The following is a 24142-nucleotide window of genomic DNA, read 5'->3' on the forward strand; positions in this document are numbered from 1 at the left end:
TTTTAATTCACAATCATTGGAGTTTATAAGAACAAGAATCTTGGAAGTTCTCCATTTAGCGCTACAAGAGTGAAAGATGAAACTTTACTTAAATATCAGGTAGCTGAATAGAAGTAATGGAAACCTCTTTCATTACCTACCTTTGGATATACAGATTGGACTTTATTTTATTTAGTTTTTTAAAAGACTTTTTCCCCTCCAGAATTCTAACATAATCTCAATCCCACTTAAGTCTAAAAGAATCTCCCTGAAATAAGGTGTGTCTGCTGTTTATGTTTTTCTTGTTTCACGGAAAATATTTTCTAAAACAGGTTATTAAAACGATAGGCACATTTGAGCAAGCGTGAACGGAATTTAAAATTAGGAAGTGGATTATAGAGAACAACATAGACTGATGAAAAGGGACAGACCCAAAGACTGAGAAACAGCGATCAGGCTATCAATCCCCAGAAGGAAAGTAGGGGAGGGCGGGGGTAAGGGGAAGAGATCAACCGAAGGACTTGTATACATGTATATAAGCCAAACCAATGGACATGGACAACGGTGGGATGGGAGCATGAGTGTGTGTGTGTGGGGGGAGGGTGGGGGCTAATGGGGGGGATGAGGACACATTTGTAATACCTTAACTAATAATAATAATAATAATAATAATAATAATTATAAAGAAATTAAAAAAAAAATTAGGAAGTGAACTTTTAGGTTATCTCCAAGTCCTGCCCAATGTTTGGATTCTTTCATAAGCATGGACTCTAACCGCTGTCTGGCCCTGTGGTCTCTAAACTTTTCTGATTCGGCACACTACAATAAAAATATTTCTTGGCATACACCTATAATGTATGTATACCAATTATGTTATACACATATGTACTGTTGCAATTTATACAAGGATAGTAAATGGAAAGTTTAAAAGGTTAAGGCAAAACTGAATATAAGTAGAGTTTCTAATACTTTTCCCCTCACACATCCCAGTGGTCCATCTTGCTTGCTCATTGTGGATATCAGTGATCTGGCCTCCCCTGGAGACGGAATTTACAACTTGTAGAGTCAGCCCACTTCAGGTACGGCAATGATTTGTGTAGTCCCGTGATTGGAATGAATAGCTACAGGCATTTGGTAGAGAGAACTCTCCCATCCTTGGAGAGTTTTTACAACTACATTTCCTTTAAAATAAATCCTCAAATTCTGAAATGTTTGGCTTGTAACTCTGCGCTGCCTCCTGTGTGGAGAGGGAAGGAAAGATATAGTACAGTAACGGTTTCTTAATCTCTTGGCGCACTGGGGCATGTGAAATCAGTAGATTGAACATCGAGTTGTCTGGCCAATTTCTATAAATGTTTCTGCAGCTGTCATAAGCAATGTATTACAAAACATCACTCTGTCATTTTACCAGATCTTATAGCTATTATAAAGAGAGAAGTTTCTTTCCTGGGCCAGTTCTTCCCAACATGCGTCTATAAATAGGCCTCCACCGCGGTAAGAAGGGTCCGTTCACCCTGTGAAAGGCTGTTAGTATGTGCTCTCCAAGTGTTTCTGTGATGGTTAGATACACTTCACGTTAATGTCTTCAGCTCCTTGTCACTCGCCTTTATCCCCGAGTGACGAAAAGACATCTTGTCCAACAGAGCTTTGCCATTTTTATTTTTTAGTAGTAAGGAACAAAAGAATGCTGCCATGGGATTTTGATGAAAAAATGAGAAGCATGAGAAAAAAACACTTTGGTAGTCATATTTTATTCCACTAACATGTCTGATGACTTTACTAATTTTTTCATCACGTTTTGCCATCTTTGTCCATCAAACTAGGGGAGCAGTGGAGCTGAGCTGGAAGTTGGGGCGGGAAGGCAGGAGGGGTTAGCCTCCGTTCTCTCCTCCACCTTCACGCACATCCTACGTCGGGCACCATCGCAGGCCTCTAGGATGCGACAGTGCACGCGGACCATCCTTCCTCTGCACCACTTCAGAGCGAGGTCCATCTTCACTCGTTTTTCTTAATTTTCTGCCATCTCAGGTGTCACTTGATTGTGCGAATGCACGCTAGTGAATGTTTTAAGTTTGATCACTGGTTATCAAAGCTTTGATATAAATTTTGACGGGAAATCCTTCGACATTTACAACATTTGTGTATGTGCCAAAAAATTAAACTTTTCTCGGAGAGACCCCAATATGTTCCTCCCCAATGTCCATCCTAAATATTTAAACACAGAAAGATACTTTAGCTTCATACCCAACTAGTTCAAGAAGGGCCTGCTGGTTTTAGTTGTTACCGGTGACTGACTTCCCACCGTAGTCTCTTGAAGTGCCGTGAGAGGCCAAGACGGGGCTTTTCATGGGTTCACTTCGGTAACTGGTGTCATTAAGAGGCACTTTGGGGAAACAACATGGGTTGCTTTTTTTTTTTTTTTTTAAATTTAGAGAGAACAGAAGAAAGGCCCTAACAATGCAAATAGTCTCAAACCTAAATTGCCCCTTCATTTCTTTCTTTCTTTTTTTGAAAAGCAGGTACACTGGCTGAAAGTTTGGGGGAAGTGGGAATTCCTTTGAAGTACCTGGCGGCATAATTCTATAGCATTTTTCTTTTTATGTAGTGATCCCAGAGATAATCCTGTTGGGTCGCTTTGAACCCGGAAACTCCTGGTGTGGACAGGCTGACTGTACGCAGGAATGCCTTTTCCTGGGGTCGCTACCTTTCCTGTCCCCTCCCTCCCAGTCCCCGTGCTTGTGTGGACTAGCTCTGACCAGTTCTCTCTCATCCCTTCGCGGGTTACTCGTTTGAGGCCATAAAATTCTCTCTCTTAGATTTATTCAACCCCGGTGTCATTCTTTCCTTCACCTTTAAAAGTTGTGCTTCGCTTTTTGTTTGTTTGCTTGTGTTTGTGTGTTTTCCTTGATATTTTAGATACAGATTAAAATTATGAAAGATATCGGTTCAGAAAGATTGTCCTTAGCAGGAACGTTGTCACATTTTTTCCCCCACTAGTTATGGGTCCTATGAATTTCTGCGTTGGAGGCAGGTATTACATGGGAAAGTATGTATCACATTGGAATGTTAATTGTGTTTTTAAGTGCTCTTTAGTCCAAAAGCTCCAGTAATGAGATAAGATCCTCACATTCCCAAATCTGGAGTTATGGAGGGGAGGGGAGAGAACTAAACCTTTAATAGATGGAGTCATTTTAGCTCATTTCTGTGATGCAGTTAAAGGCAACATTGGGAGATTAAGGAGATCATGACAGGTAATTAATGTGAGAAACCGTCAAAACAGAAGCTTTCATGACATATAAGGGATATTGAAAAAGGAGAAGTGAAGAGTAAATGTTTTAATCTATGTCCCATTCTCTGGGTGATAGAGTGCTCTAACTTTTTACACAACTGGTCTGATGGCTTTTGGAGAGAACCACCCCTAGACCAGAGAAGGGCATTTTGCCATAGAACTGTTGCCTAAGAATGTTCAACTCCCGTTTGCCCCAGTTCTCTGCTTACTAAGCAACCTTCTGATCTCTAGATTGGTCTTCTGTAAGGACATGCCCCGTGCAGATATCTGTCCTATTGTTTTGACCAAAGTAGCTTTTATCAAAAATGAACATGTGGTTGTTTATGGTCTATGGTTACTTTGGTTAGCGCAAGTCAGTTCCCAAGAACCTAATCAGCTGATGAACATTGCATTTCTAGTTTGAAAAGCTGCAGCTCAGCTGATTTTGCTTGAAAAAAATATAACCAGTGTTCAATCTTTGTGACAGATGCCATGGAGTTCTACTGAACAGCAACATAAATATTTGTATTACTGTAGTCATCTTATAATGAAGGGATAGCTTAGTGAGTAATGACAGTGCCATGAAAATGTACAAACAAACTTTTTGGCATTGTATTGGCTATTTTTTCTACAGTGAATATTTAAGGCATCAAGATAGTTTCTGCATTTTCTAGGCTGTATCCTTCATCTTTAAGTAGAAATTTATGGTGTTATTGTGATTTTATGAGTGTTACTTATATTGCTAGATTGGCAAGTTTTTATTTTTTAGTGTTTTTTTTTTTTAAAACACAATTTTTGTCTTTGCTTATCTGAACTTAAAAATTGGCCTTAGGACAACCATTTGACAGTACTAACGTTCTACAGTTTTAATAGTTTTGGGTGAAAACTGCCTTTGAAAGGCTCTAGCAACGTTTATTTGGCCTCTAAAACAAGTCTTTTAAAAGAAATTTAGTAATGCTCCCTTTCAAATTGATAGACTTTATTTTAGAGCAGTTTTAGGTTAGCAGCAAAATTGAGCTGAAAGTAAAATACAGAGATTTCCCACATACTCCCTCCTCCATCCACACACACAGCCTTTCCCACTGCCCACTTCCTATGCCAGAGTGGTACCTTTGTTATAATCCGTGAAACAACATTGACACATCAACATCGCCCGAAGTTTCTACGTAGCTTACATTAGGGTTCACACTTGGTGTTGTATGTTCTGTGGGTTTGCACAATGTTTAATGACATGTAACCGCCATTACCCTATCACACAGAATAGTTTCACAGCTCTAAAACTTCTCTGTGCTCTACTTATTCATCCTTCTCTCCTCCAAATCCTTGGCAACCACTGATCTTTTTACCATCACCATGTTTTTTTCTTTTCCAGAATGTCTTATAGTTGGAATCAGACAATCTGTAGTCTTTTCAGATTGCCTTGTTTCATTTAGTAACATGCATTTAAGGTTTCTCCATGCCCTTTCATGGCTTGATAGCTCATTTCTCTTTATTGCTGAATGATACACCGTTGTCTGGATATACTACAGTTTATTTATGAATTCACCTGTTGAAGGACATCTTAGTTGCTTCCAAGTTTTGGCAATTATGAGTAAAGCTGTTATAATCATTCATGAGCAGGTTTTTGTGTGGACATAAGGTTTCACCTCATTTCGTTTTCAGTACCAAGGAGCGTGACTGCTGGATCATACGGTGAGCGTGAGTGAAATTTTGTAAGAAATTGCCAAAATGTCTTCCAAAGTGACTCTACCATTTTACACCCCCACCAGCAACGGAGGAGAGTAGTAATGCTTTTTAATCCTCAAGGGATTCGGATGCTCAGTGTGTTTTTGATGACTTCCTTGTGAGGATATCGTTTGGCAGATGACTGTGAAGTTTGAGAGGTCAGGGCAAAAGGGTTGACTGTGGTGTGTGACGGTTGCGTGCACACACCCTGGTGCCTAAGAAAGGGCGCTGAAGGACGAGGACTTCCCAACACCTTCCGTTTTCCAAATCACCACTGGTCATCCTGAAGCCGCATCTTGCGTTTGGAATTGCTGCTGGGAATGCAGTCACGTTGCTACTGGGAGGATGGCACTGATGCTTCACCGTGTTAGTGTTGATGAGAAGATCTGTGGCGTTCCAGGCACGGGCCTGGGTCTCTGAAGATGGCTTCATTTGGGGTTGGTTAGGACAAGTGCCAACCATATCCTAGTGCTGGGAGTAGAAGTGAGGACTGTGGCCTGGACAGTGCACTTTAGAGTCAGGATAGTTTCCTAGTGAGGTTCCCCGGCTCGAGCCTTGATGTGGACAGTGTCACCGTTTGTCCTGGGAGTGACATTGTGGAGCAAGGGCTCTCTGGCCTTAGCACAGCTCATGCAAAGACAATGCTCATAAGCTCACATTCTGGTTGTCTGTGCTAACAATTCTGCCAGCTCTTCTGGCTTTCAGTGACTTGTGTAGGTGGGAGGACTCCAGAGGAAGCAAAGAAAGGTGATAATTTTTTGAATTGGTGCAAGGCAGATAAGAGAAAAAGATTTTTTTTCTCCCTATGCTATTCTGTTACCATACACCCATTCTATACTGATTTCTGTACTGACCTTTTCTTTTATTAGTGTTGATGATTGATCCGCTTTTACAGTTGATTTTCCTTTTTGAAGTTGGAATAAAGTGGGAAGGGGATGGAAGAGTCTCAAGAAGGGCACCCTTCCGCCTGGGTGACTTGTAGCTACTCTGTGGCAACATACGAGATTCATACCTGACAATGGCCGGCCTGCCGCCCACATGCTACCTGACCTGTGCTGGTGTCTTCAGGGACTGAAACTGGGGTGGGTACCGCTCTGTTCAATATTGAAGAATTCTCATACAGAATCTCCCTTGGGCTCCCATCCTGTTTCTTTTGAGTAATAACATGAAATTTACCATCTGAATATTTGTAAAAGATATCTGCAAATATTAAGCTAGTCCTCATTTTCCCTTTTAGAAGAATTTTAAAATAGGTGTTTACCAACTTTTAATATGTAAACATTTTAGGGATATAGGTGAAATAATCAGATGTCTTTTGAAAATATTTAATTGATTTATGTGTTTAAATAAAATAAAAAGTTAGGGTTGTTTTCTACATTCTTACATCTTATGGAACCATTTTATTACAGTTTTTTTTGCCTACATCTTTGACATCAGTGATTGTTAAAGTTACTTTTTAGCTATCAGCAGTTTCCCAGAGTACATTATATACATTCATTTCCATGAATAATACAGTACTTTTCAAATTTGTATGAGATTGCTATCATGGAAATTTAATCTTAAGCCATGTATACTGATTCATATAACAACAGTATATATTTTTTCTTTTGTTTTATATTTGGGGTTTTAACAATATAACCACTTACTCTCCTGCCTAATAAAGGATCATTTAAAAGGCTTATTATTTACAATATTCAGCACTTTTAATTTTAAAGTTATACCTTCCAGAGATAATTATATAAATCTGGGTTAAAATGTTTGCCTCTAAAAAAAAAAAAAACAAACCCAAAAAACAAAAAAACCTCTATCCTGTGTTCTTTATAAACTTCCAAAACTTCTGTTATTTGCAAGCTAATTTGATTTCTCCACAGTAATTTGTGGTCTAAAATGAAGTAATTGGGAAACTTAGTAAGAACTGGAATACAAAGCAATTCTCTTTCTAAAAGGATAATGTAGGGGAGAAATTATTTTCTTTTTTCAGGCATATGTGACATTAGAACCAGGCTCCGCACCTACCTGTGCATATATTCACTTAAGTTCTCTGTGGGTTCCTTCCAATGAAATGCTGACAGTACCAGGCACTTACTCAATGTGAATATTCTTAAAATTCATATATACGAAGACGTCAAGAGGAACACTGAAATAAAATGCAGTCAGGGGTGCGTCTTATATTGGTTTATTGTGTCAAAAACACCCATTTTATCAGTTATTCAGAAGAAGAAATCTAAATTTGTATGTAACTGCTTTTTAACCACCCACTTGGGATTAGTCAGCCCCGTCTGTGCCTTTGCCGAAACCGCTCACCTTGCTTGCTCTGTGTTGCCCTTTGATTTGGGTTCCACTAGAGTGTAAACTTCTGGAGGGCAGAGACACATTCATCCTTGCATATTCTATTCCTGGTCGGTACAGAAAGCTGGTGAAAACTGGCTTACGCTCATGCTCTCCTTCCGCTCATGTTTCCTCCCACTTAGCCCTTTCCCATCCTCTCATGCCTTTCGTCTTTTCATACTAATATTTTTCTCTTTCGGTCCTCACTGGACACTTAGGAATGTGAAGTGGTTTGACCCTTAGCATGTGCCCACTTAGTCTGGACTTTTAGGAGCGTTCTAAAAAGGGTTGGACGCAGCACTAAGTATAAGCAGGCAGATTTAAAAAATGTAATGCCCATATCTGTTCTAAAATATACAAGCAGGCCTGCTTTATGCTAAAGGACCCGTTCAGGTGATATATGGTGGCCTTGCCAGTGTGTTTCTGTGGAGGGAAGGAAACCAGGGCAAAATCTAGGGTCGGCTCCCGGGCCTCACCAGGGTGGGTCCACTGTGCAGCAATGTGCTGCATGGCTGCATTGCCATTCTAATCCGCCTACATGCGGAAGTCAATGGGGTCTTTGTTCCAAACTTGTGGAAGAATGCATGAGCCAAGTAGTGGTGGGAGTTCAGTTTAGTTCCACGGTTCTGTGGATTGGGCTAATTTTCAAAGGGCTCCAGACATTTACTTTTTCTGGTGAGAGAAGCAAGAGCAGAAAACCCATTCTTTCCTGCTCCTGAGGAACTTGCTGTGAATCATTGCGTGTCGTTTGTCCCTTGTGGCTAGATGTGGACAGAGATGTTTGGTTGTTTGTTTAGAGCCTGGAGATTGAAATGCTTCATCTTTTGTGCACTTAGAAACCGAAAGTTATCTTTTTCTCATCCAAAGACGAAGCCGCCGTGTGGGAACCCTGTGGTTGCAGTCAGTAGAGAAGTCTTACCCTTAAAAATGGGGCCTGAATTTCTGTTACCCTTCGCAGATCATTCAGTATAAGCTCACCGGCAGCTGGCAATAACCGGACATATTGTATAGGTTCAGAAAATTACCTAAGTCTTCACAGAACTGAAGTTAATTGGAAACCAACTGATATTTCATGTCTCGGATGTCATTTGTCTTTGTGAAGTCAAGCTCCTATGGCATTCTGGCATTTCTCTGGAATGTAACTATAAGAAAAAGGGTTTCAGATCTAGTGGGGAGTATCCTTAGAAATGTCACTGACACATAAGAGTGTAGAATCAAGCTTCTTGGAATTGGGTTTTAAAGTTCCTTTTGTCGAAACTGGTTTACGGATTAGAAACAGATGTATGGTTGCAGCTTGCTCCCTAGTAGAGCAGTGCACTCACTTTACATTTTAATTATTTGTGTCTTCCCTTATAGGTCATATGGAATTCCTTTAGGACAAGGGTTGTGAGTCTTGCTTTATCTTTGTATCTTCAGTGTCTAACCTGAGGGGCATGCAGTAAGTTTTAGCCTATTTTTTGCAAAATGCATGAATCAGTGGATGAATGAACCAGTTGGCAAACCAGACTCACCTAGGCCACTCTCTTTCTCTCACAGGGATGCTGCTATTTCATAAGTCAGACCCTTTTCTCCCATTAAAGGACACCAAGAAAAATGTACCCCAGAGGAAAGAGACAGCAAGAGACAAGTCCTGGTCCTCATTACTCTGTTGTGTATGAGTATGTGTGTGTGGGAGGTGGGGGCGGGGGAAAAGGGATAAGACAGGGGGATTTAAACAAAAAATGCAAAAAATAAGTGAGATGATCCCAGGTACTAATAATTCAATGAAAAAAGTGCCACGGACATGAGACATGGAGTTTCTCAGTAAATACCCGAATGTCTTCTTTTTAGTAGAAATCTCACCCCTAGGACTGGGCATCAGTGCATGTAACCCCACAGAGAGGAAATCCTTGCTGCTCCCCTAAAAGCTCATGCATGCTCATGGTGGAAGGACTTCTGGAACCAGAACTGCTGAACAGAACGTCTCTGGAAGGATTAGTTCAGGCAGGGCTGGTGGCTTCTGGCTCTCTTAGGGATGCCATCTTGATGAATGGAATTTTTGCCTTTTAGCTTTTTGGAAAAGGTATTTTTTTCTCTTTGATCTTGTTAAAGGCTGCCACATACAAAGGCTCTTTTTTTTTTTTCTGTTGCCCTGTTTTTAAAATAATTGGAAGAAGTTCTTGAAAGGTATTATCTTAAACTTCATGTCAGTATCCAGAAAGCATTGTTTCATTGTAGAATTCTGAGCCGTTGTGTGTAGGACGTGAGTCAACCGACAGTGAGCAAATATTTACTGGTCACCTGCTTTGTGCCAAGAGCGGTGCCCAAGAGATTGCAGAACAGTGCTTTCCAGATTGTGGGTTACAACTTCCTAATGTCATAAAATCAACGTAGTGAGCTGTGAACTAGCATTTTCTAACAAATGAAATGGATAATAGGATAGAATATCAGATTGCCTCACAGCATTGCATTGTTTTATCAAGCTGGAGTTTCAGTTGTGTGCATTTGGGGTTACAACGTAAAGTTTCTTTTTTGCTGTGTATGATGGTCAGAAAAACTTGAAAAATATTATTTTTGAGACTATCTAAAAAAGTAGAGATAGATTTCTTGCTTTTGAATAAATTAAACTCTTGTAGGAGAAAAGAAACTTACACAAAGGAGTACATACTCAAGTTCTGAGTTCCACGGTGCATCCTGAAGAGCTTAGAGGGTAATACAGCTTGGAAGTGTATTGGAGACAGTGGCACTTGAACTAAACCTGAACTAAAGACAGGTGGGGTTTGGAAGGAGTGAAGGCTGGAGGAAGACGTAGAAGGGAGAAATGGTAGAGGGAGAAAAAGGATGACAAGTCTGGAGAGGAGTTTCAAGTTATGTTGGAGTGCTTTCAAGTCTGGCTTGGAGGTAGAACGTGAAGCACAGTTGTTCAGACTTAGGAAAGTCTTGCAGTAACACACCTTGGGAGTTTGCACTGGCCCGCACAGGTAACCTGCACACATTCATATGCTGGGGGGTGATAGGATGTAGGGTGGGCTCGTAGACTGTCTCCCAGCTCCGTCCTAACCCCTCTCTAGTTGTGGAGCTCCCGAGGGAATTTCTTCTAGGTGGATGTTGGATACCAACACCCTTTGGCATCCGATCAAAGAGAGCCAGGAGGACTTTGGCTGCCGTCCAGAATGTAAATAGAAAGGAAGAGCGGGTCCCATTGTGGGCCTTCGAGGCACTCCTGTGGGTAAGGGCTGTCTGTTTGAAATATGGCAAAGGATGGACTTGAACATTTCTTCTGATACCACTAAGTTTGCTCTCACTGTACAAGGAAAAGCAGATAAGAGAGGCACCTTTTTGAAGTCCTGGGAATCTGACCGACCTACCTGAAGGGTGCTATGCAAATAATTTGTCATGATCTTCTCTTTGACCTCCGTGCCCCCTCACTGGATGTGGCGTGTGTATAATTTATAAGACAGTTTCGGGAGTGATCACAGAAAATTTCTCCTCCCTAAATAGGGTCATTGATACTCTTTACTATTTTCCTTAAAAAAAAAAAAAAAGAACCCTCTTTACTACTTTATTAATTTCCTGAACAGAAATTTGAAACAAAGAAATTTCTGAAATTATAATGTACATGAAAAGGAAAAGGATTGAATTGAAGAAAAATGCCTTTAAATATGACTATTTAATCTGTAACACTGCATATACATCAGTAATTTTGATGGACTCTGGTTAGATGATTTGATTCTTTGTTATAGTAGATTATCAAATGTTCTAGACTGAGGCTGTACTAGAATGTAATTCAGTGTTTAATTCGAGTCATTAGGACAAATAGGCAGACCCTAGCATCTGGGAGTACAAGGTTGCTCACAAATACTTAGGGAGATTGCAGACATCTCAGATATTCGATGGGGGTAGGGGGGTTAATTTAATCAGCAGTGCGCCAGCAAGTCCAAGCACGGCCCACGAGAGATGAAGAGATGCAGAGAACACGGACTCTGGTGTCTAAGAAGTACTTTGTAGGGTGTGCATTTCCATGCCTATGCAAAGAGGGGGGTCGGGGTGAATGACAAATGCAAAGGGGCCGTATTCGCTTATACTGATTTACAGGGGCATCTGCTCACAATCAGTCGCTTGTGGAAAGAGTGACAGTTGGCAGAGCATTTTCATGATGTAAAATGTCCATCCTCTCAGAAGAGCAGAGGCACAAGGAGGCCTGTGTGAAGGACCGAATTCCTTCCCACCCAGCGGACAGGGAGGGAGGCTCTCGCAGGCAGAGCCTGAATGATTCCACTTGCCTTTCCCACTTTGTGTGCGGTTTTCAACACGTTTTTCCTGCTGTCCCAGCTCCCGTGGCTCCTTGAATTGATCCGTCTGGTTCCCACCCTTCATTGCTGTTACTGCTATTAAGCCTCCCCTGGGGCTGACAGGGCGCCACTGGGGAAAGGCTGTGACTGAAAAAGTGTTGTTTTCCTTGTCCTTCTGCTCGACAGCTTCAAGTTCGTGGGCCGTATAAGAGCTAAAGATTATTAGTACAGATTTGATCTTGGAAATGAGTTGAATCTCCATCCCCTCACCTTTTAACTGCTAAGCTTCTTGCCCCTTCATTTACCTCTTTTCTGCAGGGCACACAGGTTCAAAGTTTGGGCCAAGGAAATCTGAATGTGTCCTCTGTTGTCCCCAAAAATGCGGAAGAAGGAGGAGGTACATTCAGAAATTTTACAGGATTAAGAACAATCCAAATACATTTGATGCCCAGAATTACTTACTGATTCATAGGTACAGTTTGCCAACCTTGGATTCTAAACTACTAACGGTGTGTCCCTAAGGCTTGAGTCTGGAAGGAGATGGAACAGGGGCCTCCAAGTATTTCTAACATGAAAACTAAAAGGTCACCCTATAGATTCAGTGTGAATGTTGTGAGAGAATTTAAAATCCAGAATATCAAGTCTGGAGTTTTGGAGTGTTCTTCCAGTTCTTTAATCAATCTTCCTTTTTTCTCCCTCCTCTTATTTCTCACCTTCCCCTTCCGCCTCTCTTTCTCTCTAATATCAGTGTGAGTGCCTGATAGTTTGCTCTAAAGCATATATATATATATATATATATATATATATATATATATATATATATAACATACCTGAAATTTCTTCTCTGAAAAGTAAATATTTCCACATTGGTCTTTAACCAGCAGAATGTAGCACCCTCCCTGAAAATGCCAACACTGCCCGACACAGACTGGGGTTAAACAAGTCTAGGCTACTAGACAAAGGAGAAAAAAGTGTTTTCTTATCTTTCTGAGTGCACTGAAGCAGAAGTTAACTCTTTGCTTCCAAATTTGTCCCTTGCCCTTGAGAACTGCTGTGGTCTTGTATCATTTTTTTTTTTTTTTTTTTTTTTTACGTATCAGTAATGGTTGGGAGGAGGCCGGAAGGACAGGAACCAGAAGGGATGGGGAATTTGGTTTCGGGGAATCCTGACCATTGTCTGCATGAGAAGAATAGCATAGCGAAAGCCCCAGCAGTAGGTGGGTTTTCTCAGAATCAAACATATATGTATTTCTACTTGCCTCGGAGATAGGGCCTTGAGGACACAAGTTGAAAGACTGAGAGATTGGCGTGGAAAAAAATGTTGGAGAGCTCGGGTTCAGTTGGCCCCGTCACTCCAAGCCTCCTTGGACGTGGAGTGAGCGGCCCCTGTGGAGCCGAGCCTCGGTGTGTGTCTTAAAGGAGATAAACTGCTATTATTCTGGTTCACTGCGCAGGCCTGCACAGTTAACACTTGCAATAAATTTTACCTTGACGTACATGACATGTGAAAGTCAAAGTCGCCACCCATGAGCGCCTTAGTTCATCCTGCAGCGGAGCACCGGGGGCAGGGGCCATTTCCTACCTGCGTCTTCAAAGGGTGAGAACCAGGGTGAAGAAGAGTTTCTACAGCCCTGGCTGGTTTGGCTCAGTGGATAGAGCAACAGCTCTGTGGACTGAAGGGTCCCGAGTTTGATCCCGGTCAAGGGCACATGCCCAAGTTGCAGGCTCGATCCCCAGTAGGGGGTGTGCAGGAGGCAGCTGATCAATGATTCTTTCTCATTGTTGATGTTTCTATTTCTCTCTCCCTCTCCTTTCCTCTCTGAAATCAATAAAAACATATTTTTTTTAAAAAAGTTTACAGTAGGGCAGTATTTCTCTTATTTTGATTTTTTTAATATATTTTATTGATTTTTTTTACAGAGAGGAAGGGAGAGGGATAGAGAGTTAGAAACATCGATGAGAGAGAAACATCGATCAGCTGCCTCCTGCACACTCCCTACTGGGGATATGTCCGTAACCAAGGTACATGCCCTTGACCGGAATAGAACCTGGCACCCCTGAGTCCGCAGGCTGACGCTCTATCCACTGAGCCGAACCAGTTAGGGCAGTATTTCCCAAATGTGCATAAAAATCACCTAGGGTGCCCTTTAAAATACAGATTTGGGAACCCCTCCCAGACCCTACCAAAATAGGACTTCTGGGGATCGGGCATAACAGTCTGCATTTTTTCCAGAAGCTCACTAGGTGATGCTACCAGGCAGGCTGGAGCCTTACACGGGCCAGATTATGGGAATGACTGTAGCAGGAAAGCCTATCCTGGTGCCGGGCTCCTGGGAAGGCGCCCTCCAGAGCTCCTGTGGGTTTTGAACTGTTTTGGCACCAGATGATTCTCTTTAATCTAGATACTGACTACAGTGACCCTGTTGATTCCATTGTTTTTGTTAATTCCATTATTTCTTTTTTCTTGAAGGTCTTTGGAAAGGTTCTCTCAGACACTTCCTGGTGGGCCAGAAATGGTCTCTTTTACCCACTCTCGTCCGTTGACACTGCCAGAGAGGGTCCTTACTGTCCAGTGCTCCACTGGATCACCCGGTCAACATAGCACATGCTGTCTTCCCATCTTTAAAAACAATTTTCCCTTGAACCCCCTCTCCTCCCCTCCATCCACCATCTGATTTCTTTATAGCAACATTACTTGGAAAATTGTCTTTATTAGCTGTCTGCAATCTCTGCCTACCCCCCCCCCGCAAACATTCTCTGGCTTTCATTCTGTCATACCAAACCAGTTGTCAGGCTGTTCAATCCAATGGCCAGTGTGCAGTCTTCATCTTTCTCAGTTGTTTAGGAGTGTTTGATTCAATCGATCATTCTCTCCTTATTGAAAAAAAAATTTTAATCTTGGCTTCTAGGGTTCTACTCTTAATTCTCTTTCTGTTTCAGTGTCTATTCCTCTTGAGTCTCCTTTGCTGAGTCTTCTTATCTCCCCATCTGTAAAAGTTGGCATGTCCCAAGACCCAGCTGTGGACCTCTTGTCTGTGTTCATTCCCTAGGTGTTCTCATCTGATCCCATGGCTTTTAGTTTGGTCTGGCTGTTGATGACTTCCAGATTTCTCTCTCGTGCTTGGACCTCTCCCTGAAATCCAGACTTAAATGCCTACTTGACATCTCCACTCAGTTATTTCATAATAAGCATCTTCAACTTAAAATGTTAATAATTGAATTCCCAATTTCCTCTCACTCCGTCCCCATCCTTGTTTCTCCCATGTTCTTCATGATCTCAGAAAACGACTTCTCCTTTCTAGTTGCTTATGGAACAGCTTACACCTGGCTTCCAATCCATCAGTAAATCAGGTCCACTTTACCGTCCAAATATGGCTGGAATCTGCTCACTGCTCACTGGTTCTGCCCTGGACCAAACTACCCTTATCTCCTGCCTGGATGATTGCAAAAGAACCCTGACCAGCCTTCTTGTCCCTATAGCCTCCTCTGTAGTCTTTTGTCAATAAAGCAGCCAGAGTGAGCCTTTTAAAATACTAGTCAGATCATGTTACGCCCTTGTATAAAATCCTCCGGGGCTGGGGGGGTGGGGGGGTGGGGTGGGGTGGAGGCGGGGGGTGTTTCAACTCATTCAGAGTAGAAGCCAAAACAAAACAAAACAGTAGAAGCCAGCCTTACAGTGGCCTATAAGGCCTCCATGATGGGCAGGCCCTCCTCCCCTCAGCTTCTTGACCTTATCCCCTGTACATTCCTTCTTTTTTCACTCTTATTCCAGCCCCCCTGGCCTTGTCACCTTCCCTGGAACTTGCCAAGATGCTCCTGCCTCATGGTATTTGCCTTTGTCCTTCCAGGAATGTTCTTCCCCCCCATGTGTTTCCCTTCTCCCAAGTTCTCCGAGAATGTCCTTGTCCACCTCAAGTTATCCCTGATGATGCTGTATTAAACGGCATTCCTCCCCCATGTTTTCTATCCTTACTTTATTCTTCGCCACATAATTTATCACCTGACATACAACATTTTTTTTTTTTGCTTTTTATCTATCCTTTACCCACCTCCACTCCCTACTGTACCCTAAGCCCTACGGTGTTGGGCTCTGTCATTCTCTTCCATAACCCTAGTGCGTAGAACGGTGAAATAGTAGATGCTCAATAAATATTTGTTGAATGAATGGGAAAGAAAATGGACGTGGAATTATCAAGACTGGTTATGGCTATTAACCGTGCTTGACCTAATGGGTGGCTGTGGTCAGAAGTTAAGCAGTTGTGAAAACTGAGAAAGACATTTTAGTATTTAAGATATTTTATGGTATTTGTGGGGTTGTTTTTTTTTGTTGTTTTTTTTTTTTTTTAGGAAAAAAGAAATATATGGTTTAGGGAAATAAGGGGCCAAGTTTATTAGGAGTTAAAGTAATGAAAGCAAAGGCATTCTAGCAAAATGAAGAATGGTGTATTCTAAATAGATTGTCTTGGTGGGCGTCAGCTTAAATTCACTTAGCAAATAGTGGTTTAATAAATAAAAGAACACCATTGTTCAACTCTCTGTGGCCTTACGTGTGTGCGGGGGTGGCGGTGAAGGGTTATTAGGGTTTACCTTAGTCTATTATTGCACCATTACATATAGAATCTCTCATTATATATAAGCATCTTTTTCCCCCAATCAGATTTTCTCACTATTCTTTTACATTCTTCACTCCTCTATTATGGGTGAAAGTATGTGCAGTTCTTAATAGTACATGGATATCACAGAAGACATAACTTCCCATATACTTGTGTGGTCTTTTTTCTTTTCATAGATAAACAATTTTACATTTTTAAAATATGGGTTTTATTTATGCAGCTTATATTTCATTGCCTTTCTATTTCTATATTTTATTTCCTTAGTATTATAATTAACTTCTTTGCTTTCTTTAGGTGACTCCATTAAATCCCACTTGTCAGTCAGTCCCCTGTAGTTAGAACTCTGTTGTTCTGCAGAATGGATTTTTTGCCTCAGCTGGGGTGAGTGGGAGTAAATGCTGGCTTCATTCCTTTCGCTCAGCTCAAGGATTTCAGGCATGCTTGTGACCTACTAGCCTGAATTAGGGCTAGTATTGAGTCTTGTAAGCAGGAGGTTTGGGTTAAGAGGGCATATGCCCAATTCTTGTCTTGGAATTTCACTTGGGAATCTTGTCTCTTCTGGTGAAGGTTTCAAATAAAATGACAAAGATAAACAAATTAGGATGAATTTATGTTATGATAATGGCAAATATCTGTAGCATCTAACAGTGCTATACACCTATTTGAAATTACTCTTCAAGAATGTTTGATGGTCTGGCGTCCAGTGAAGAATTCTAATTCTCTCTCTCCACATAACAGCTGTCTAATGATCTCATATTTGATGTGTGTTAAACCAAGTCAGTTTTGACCTTTCCATTTGCTGAAGGGTATATGGCATTTTTGGATCTCGCAGTTGGGCAATGCAAGCAGGAAGAGTTTATGTTTGGAAGATTGCTACGCCATGGTCTTATTCAACAATGGTGCCAACTGGTAGTTTTGAGAGATGAAGGTAGAACTGTCTTCTTTGGCTTACACTTTAAATTTGGTGCTTTTTGGAAACACCTTGCTTTCCTAAGAGGTTATCTTCCCCAAGGCATGCCAATGTATTTCAAAATGTTTTTTTTCCCCTAAGCCCCTTTGTCACGGCCATACAACTATTTTTATAAATAGTCAAGGGTGTAGAATTTTGTTGGGTTTAAACAAGAGTCAAATGGTTGGCATCACTTCTCTTTTACCTACCTGCTCTGTTATATCTCCGGTGGCAGCTTGGAACTAAAACTCCATATATTCCAGCACCACTCATCTTAGCATGTCTTTCTGTCATGGCAGTGACACGTGTGACAGGAAGTGCGTATTGCATGTACTCGGGAAATGTGAACCACTGAAGCTTTCTCAAATCGTAAATTCCATCGCATTTATTTTAATAAATTCCATTAAAAAATGACTATTGTATACCGAGCTATAAAGGTTACTTGTCCTCGGTATAAGTAGTGCTGATTTAGATGTACCTCCTATGGGATTGTGCCCTCGTACTGTTGGCATTAAGCCGATGGACAGAGAGGCCATGACAAAGGGGCACTGAAATTTAAGGGAAAGGACTGGGATAATAAGTTTTTAAAAAGAACCTGTTCCGAAGATGAGTTTTGGGCAGTAGTAACTAGCCGGTTAACAGGCAGTCAGAACTGAGTTTCCTGGCAGTTGGAACGACTCCACGTACCCAGATCGCATTCTGCATGTGCTCATCAGTCCTCTTCCTGCTCACCCATCCTTGTCCACTTGAGGATCCCACACTCAGCATTCACTTGGCCCTGGGTCATCTTGATTGGCGAGGCCGTGTTTGGACAATCTGCCTGCCGAGGTGGAGCGATAACAGCTGGAACGCAGCTGTGCGTGTTGTCCTGGGAACTCTTGTTTCAGCCAGCAGTTACACCACTCACAAAATGGAAAACGTTTTCAAATAGTTGCTTTTGGTGACTACCGTTTGTGTTAACTGTTTGGGGGATCTCGTTTAGCAGCCTAAACATCTATCATCTCTCGTGGACTTTACGGGCTACAACCTTATTGAAGTTTTAAGACTCAGAAGATCAAGTCTGACTGCAAGGAAAACAGTCATTTTATGATTCTGAGGAGTTCGCCCAGAAGTACAATAGTGAATCAGGGACTCCTAATTGGGGACTTCAGAATGAACTCATTTTCTTGGTCTAATTCAGGCCACTGAAGGGCATTTTGAAGTTTTGCAAAATTCTGTATGGCCATTGTCGCTCATTACTTCATTGCGAAGAAGGCTGTTGTACAAGGAACTCAGTGGAATTCTTCTGAGCTGCACATAACAGAGAGGCGTTTATGTTCGCCAGAAGTCAGTGCTTGACTCCAGCTCTGAGACAGGAAGGGTTTCTCCCCTGCTCAGCGATTAGAAATACTTCACCACGTAGGAGGCTTAAGCGGAATTCTTTGGCTTGGCCCCGTGTGAACAAAGGCCGATTCTCGTTGTTCAGGCGGCCCCCTCCCCTTCTCTCATTCCCTCGCCAGCTTGAAGTGTAGGATTCAGAGCAGGAAGTATTAGTTAATTTTGTGTGCTTCATTCTAAACATCTGCACTTGAGGCTTTTTGTTTATGGGAGGAATGTGGCAGAGAGAGGGGGGAGGCAGGAGAACATGCAGAAGCTAAATATTTTCTTGTGGGTGTGTATATTCATGGTTAGTCTTAATGGGTATGAACATGAGGTGAGGGGCGGAAGATGTCCTCGTTGTGTAGTTGCTGGGACACTTTTCAGACACGCACTTCTGATTTTCGGAACTGTGTGCTTGGAGTTTTCACCTTCAAGTCAGACCTGTCTCCTTGGACACCCTTTCAGTGTGACGATAGTACGGTAGCTGTCACTGGACTGGAAATCAGGAGACCTGGTCCTATTTTCTGCTCACCTCCCGATTAACTAGATCATTGTACTTTGTCTACTGTCAAAGGAGTAGGACAGACAAAGAGTAGGGAAGTATGGTGAGAAAGAGAGAGAGAACATGATGGGTCTCAGTTGTATGAACATGAGGTGAGGGGTGGAAGATGTCCTAGTTGTGTAGTTGCTGGGACACTTTTCAGACACGCACTTCTGATTTTCTGAATTGGAGTATTTAATGGAATAAAAAGTAGCTCCTTACTTTCCCAGTTCTTCCTTATTCATGGTTGCAGGTAATCCTGGATAGCACAGACAGCTAAGCTTTGACTCTTCACTCTATATTTGCTTCTGTATTTATTCAGAAGAGAGTCCAGATTTCTTGAAGTAACTTTAGTCTCCTTATCTTATTGTCCTTCCATTGCACCTGTGTAGAAAATCACACCTGCACAAAGATGTCCATACAAAGTCACGACCTCCTTCCTCTTCCGCATCTAGTCTCTGCCCAGCAAGCTTTTTTTTTCTCCAGTCATCTCTTTGCTAGACTCTACATTGGCTCTTAGGAAGTTTCTACACTCCTCACGTAGTCCCCACCAACATTCCCCAGCCTCTTAGCTGACACCCTTGATTTTCACTGCACAGAAATAAAAAGTCATCAGTTAGAATTCTTTCAGTGTCCATCCCATAAAACCTACAAAGTCATTTGCATTTGCATCCAGATAGCAAGCAGGGATGCAGGGTTCCTCCCACATGGAGGCAATCCTTCCACCACCACTAGTCACATTCTTGTATCCCAGCTTTATGAAATGAATAAAAGATTTGACAGTGAAACAATGTCAACAGGGTAAATGTAGAGGAGGCTTTCAGAAGTGGCTCCTGTTCCCCGTCACCCGCCATCAATGACCAAGTTACTGTTGATGTCTGCTTCTTACATCTCACTTGCATCCATTCATTTCTTTTCAGCAGTTGTCCCTACTCTTAGTTCAGCCACTCTCATCTCTCCGATATTACTGCCACATCATCTTCACTATTTCCCCACCTGTCCCTTCCACAGTGGCCAGAGTGATCTTTCTAAAAATCAAACCAAATCATGCATTTCCTGACAAATCTTCCAATGACTTGCAGTTGTCCTTAAATTGAAGTTGCTCTTTAGCATGACTTCTGGCCGGTGGCGTATTCTACCTCCTCGTTAGCTCATATCCAGCTACTCTCTCCAGTTCCAGCCATACTATTCAACTCTGATTCCTCCAGTGATTACTTCTCTGTCCTCTGGGCTTTCCCACATGCTCTTTCATCTGCCTGGACAACTGGGCCTTGTTTGCTTAGCCAGTTCCTCTGCATTCCTCAGCTCTTGGATTTAGATGTCACCTCCTTTGGAAAACCTAGCAAATCTAGATTAGCTGACTTCCCTCCATGCTCCCAAAACTTTATGCACTTCCCTGTCATAGCCCTCCTCGCATGGAAGCACAAAGTTCTGTAGCGACTGCCGGACGGACTGCAACTCTATGAGCAGTCAGTCCATGTGGCTGTCTTGTGTTGTGGACTGTGTGCACCTCCTCCACAGATCGCCCCACCAGCCTTTCCTCTTCCAACCGTGGCTATAGGTTAGGATGAGAAAAGCAGCTCTGAAAAAGGCTGGGTGAGGGAAGGCCAGCGCCCGCATGCTAGGTTGCCTCCAGGTTTAATGCTAGCAAGATTGCTTTCTAGGTGTGTCAGCAGTGAGAATGAGCGCATAGGCCCGTTTCTTTTGGGGGTGTGGCTTTGGGGTACAAATGTTGGTATGGAACTCAAAAGCACCCTGATCTGTTCTGCCTTCTCTCCTTTGATCCAATCTTCTGCAGGTTGGGTTGCTAAAGAAAAATGAGGTTGCAATATCATAAATGTAGACAGAGAAGAAAAGTAAGAGTCATCTGTAATCTAGAGATTAGCGAGTCAGCCTTTGAACATCCTGAGCCACCTACCCCTAAGTGGTTTTCCCATTCTGGAATGTCTTAGATAGTCGCTGGAATGTCCTAGATACTGCATTATAGCCTCACCCTCAAGCAAAGGTGAATGTCTTGACATTTTTTACATAGTAAAGAGAAGTTAAATTTGCATTCTTTTAACAGGAGGGTTGTAAACTGTATTTTCATGACCCGTGTTGAGGCAAAATGTTGGATTGCATTGTAGATAGAAGATCCAGGCTGTACCAGGTAGTCCCTGGAATAATCAGGCCCTTATGTGTGAACATACCCAGGGTCCTAGTTCAGGAATTTTCTCCTAAACCCTGTTGTAATAATACCTTATATTTGTATGGAGTTTTACAATGAGTCAAATATATACACGATCTTAGTTTGACCTTGCAACAGCCCTTGGGAACGGGTGGCTCAGGGATTATCGTCCTCATTTCTAGAGGGGAAAATGGCAGAGCAGAAATCACACAGCTAGTCGTTGAAGGAGGCAGGACCTGAACTCAGGACTCACAGTGCCCAGTCCTGTGTTCTTTCCATCATGCCACACGTCCTTGTGTTCGAGGTCATATGTATGTGTGTGTGTTTTGTGTAGATGGGGGGCAGTTAATTAAACCTCTCTTTTAAGATCAGGACCAGTTGAGAAATACAATCAGATACGGCTCATCACATCAGTTTTATTATAGATAGACTGGAGTGAAGAACAGAGCCTGCACACATGACTTCCGTGGACTTTTTGCTCTTACTTCCTGCCCCCTCCCCCTGCCACCTCCTTTTCCCAATTGAACTCACCCACTGAGTCTCAGATCTGTACCAGGACTGCAGCGGGCCTCCTGCCTGGAGGCAGAGGTGCTGTCTTGCATTGAGGCGTGCAGGAGATGGACTCACAGCTAGAGAGAGAGCTGGAGATGCCAGGCCACACATGAGCATCGTCCCCCTGGGGATGAGTGGGTTCAAGGAAGTGAGAAATGGTGGCAGTCTGCCCTCAGCACTTCTGAGCATGTAGGGAAGGATTAAGATGGTTCTTCCTGTGCAGTTAATTCACTTGGGGAGAAAAGACTAGCAGCTCCTTGAGTGCAAGGACCCCTAAGACATCCTGTCCCCCATAGTGCACAGCAGAGGCCTGAGCTTGTCATTGTGCCCAACAAATACTTGTTGGCCAAACTGTGATCTTCACTCTGGCATAGAAGCAGCAAAGAAAAGATAGTGTCAGACCCAATTTCTGAATGAATCAACAGTTGCACATGACCCCTTCTACCCACCCGAAGGCACGCTGGCTGGCGACCAAGATACCCTGCTGTCGGATTGGCAGCTGTAGGGAGCTGATCCAGGGATTCTTCTTCCGGAGGGATGACGGTCCACTGACTCCTCCCTTCGCTGCCCTTCCCTGACCAGAGCTCACCTCTCACCTGTTCTCTTTTGAACATGTTCAAACACAACTTCTTTAAGCCACCTTTCTCCCTTTCTCTTTCTGTTTATTCAGCCACTGGAGGAATTTTTGTCTTCTTTCCTACTCTATGCCCTGCCTCCTATCTCAACTACTGTCCCCCGTATAAGATTTCTCTTTCTTACTCTGGTCGATAAGTAGCATCACAATCAGTGCCCAGGGTACTCTTCCTGCATGAAGAGATAATATTATCGTTAACAAGGAATGAGTTTTTAAACATTTTGAAAGTGCCCAGAATACCCACTTTCAAAAAACATTTTTTTCTATCTCTCAGTTAAGCTTTTGCCGAAACCTCAGCATTAAGAATAAATGTACTTTCCCCCCATTTTTTTTTAATAGTGTAAGTACAGTACTAACATATGCTACAGTTTTTATGGCAAACGAAATTTCAACAACCTATGTTATAAATAGGCTTTCATAAGCTAACCTATGAACCAACTATAACTTGTCATTTGTGTGGGAAAACGTGCTCCGGAACAGTATATGTAGACCAGCCTGTCGGACACAGCCGATGTGTTGTATGTTCTGGAGCCTTCTTAGTCTAGTGTGCACAGGGTGGTTGGTATGCTCTTTCTCTGTCAAGTTCCAAAGCAAACTGGGAACACAGGGGCTTTTTTTTTTTGCTTCACACGTGAGATATGAACTTCGATATGTTTGTCCCGTAGGAAAATCTTTTGACATCACATACGTGCGCCTCAGGTTCCACACCAGCCGGCCAGAGAGCTTTGCCATTTATAAGCGCACGCGGGAAGACGGGCCCTGGGTTCCCTACCAGTACTACAGCGGCTCCTGCGAGAACACCTACTTCAAGATGAACCGCGGCTTCATCAGGACTGGAGAGGACGAGCAGCAGGCCTTGTGCACCGACGAGTTCAGTGACATTTCCCCGCTCACCGGGGGCAATGTGGCTTTCTCCACCCTGGAGGGGAGACCCAGTGCCTACAACTTTGACAATAGCCCTGTGCTGCAGGTAGGCATCCGGAGGGTGGCGTGGAGCCAGGCGGTTCTCCCACGTACGTACGGGATGCGGGAAGATTGTGGTGATGGGGCCTGTGGTCCCCCAGCAAGACAGACAGCTGGCCTTCCTTCTGCTGTCCTTTGGACTCTCACTAAGCGAGGGAGAGCAGTTTTGTTCCTGTCCCCACCCCACCCCACCCACGGTTGATATTTGTTCTTACGTTCTCACGCACTTGCAAGTGTGTCCTGGGATATCTAAACTTTACAAATTTTTTTGAAGTTGGACCATTTTAACTCTAGTGTTTGTAATTGAAGTGGAAACATTTTGCTTCTGACCTTGAGAAGAGGGTATTTGAACTTATTGATCCGGTTTTCTTGCATCCTTTCTTACCTCTTCTTTGATTGGACAAAGTAGAAGGTATTTTATTAGCAAGAGGCAACAACTGAAGCAGGATAGTTGTGAATGCCACCTTCCTTCATTATTGTGCCAGGGAATTCTGATTGGGCTTGTCTGGCACTGTTGCCAATCATGAAAACTCCTCATCGTCTATAGCACTGGTGTTTGTGCCAGGATATGAATTTAGGTACCCCTCGTATCATGCTCAAGCATCGTCATAGAAACTTTCCCCTATTTAGCAATAGAAAAGAATTTTTCTCAAATGCTGTGTACATAATTCCTTATGCACCATCATATGGAATCTTCATGTATTGCTTAGATTTCTGTGAACTTTTCTTATGTTCTGGCTGTTTGATCTTGGAGAGACTGGCGAGCCTCATGCCATATATACCCAGCACATTA

The 24142-nt window shown here is 42.6% G+C and overlaps 1 protein-coding gene across 1 annotated transcript in view; it reads left to right on the plus strand.

Annotated features, from left to right (window-relative positions):
* Positions 1-24142, plus strand: part of LAMC1 (laminin subunit gamma 1) — a gene marked incomplete at its 5' end in the record, with an annotated part of 103689 nt that overhangs the window by 40382 nt on the left and 39165 nt on the right. Inside the window, one exon of the mRNA XM_081112748.1 lies at positions 23052-23356. Within this exon, the coding sequence (XP_080968874.1) occupies positions 23052-23356 (305 nt within the window). The remainder of the gene's footprint in view (positions 1-23051; positions 23357-24142) is intronic.

The sequence above is a fragment of the Myotis nattereri genome (assembly GCF_964212035.1).
Source record: "Myotis nattereri genome assembly, chromosome: 18".
Classification (NCBI taxonomy): Eukaryota; Metazoa; Chordata; class Mammalia; order Chiroptera; family Vespertilionidae; genus Myotis; species Myotis nattereri.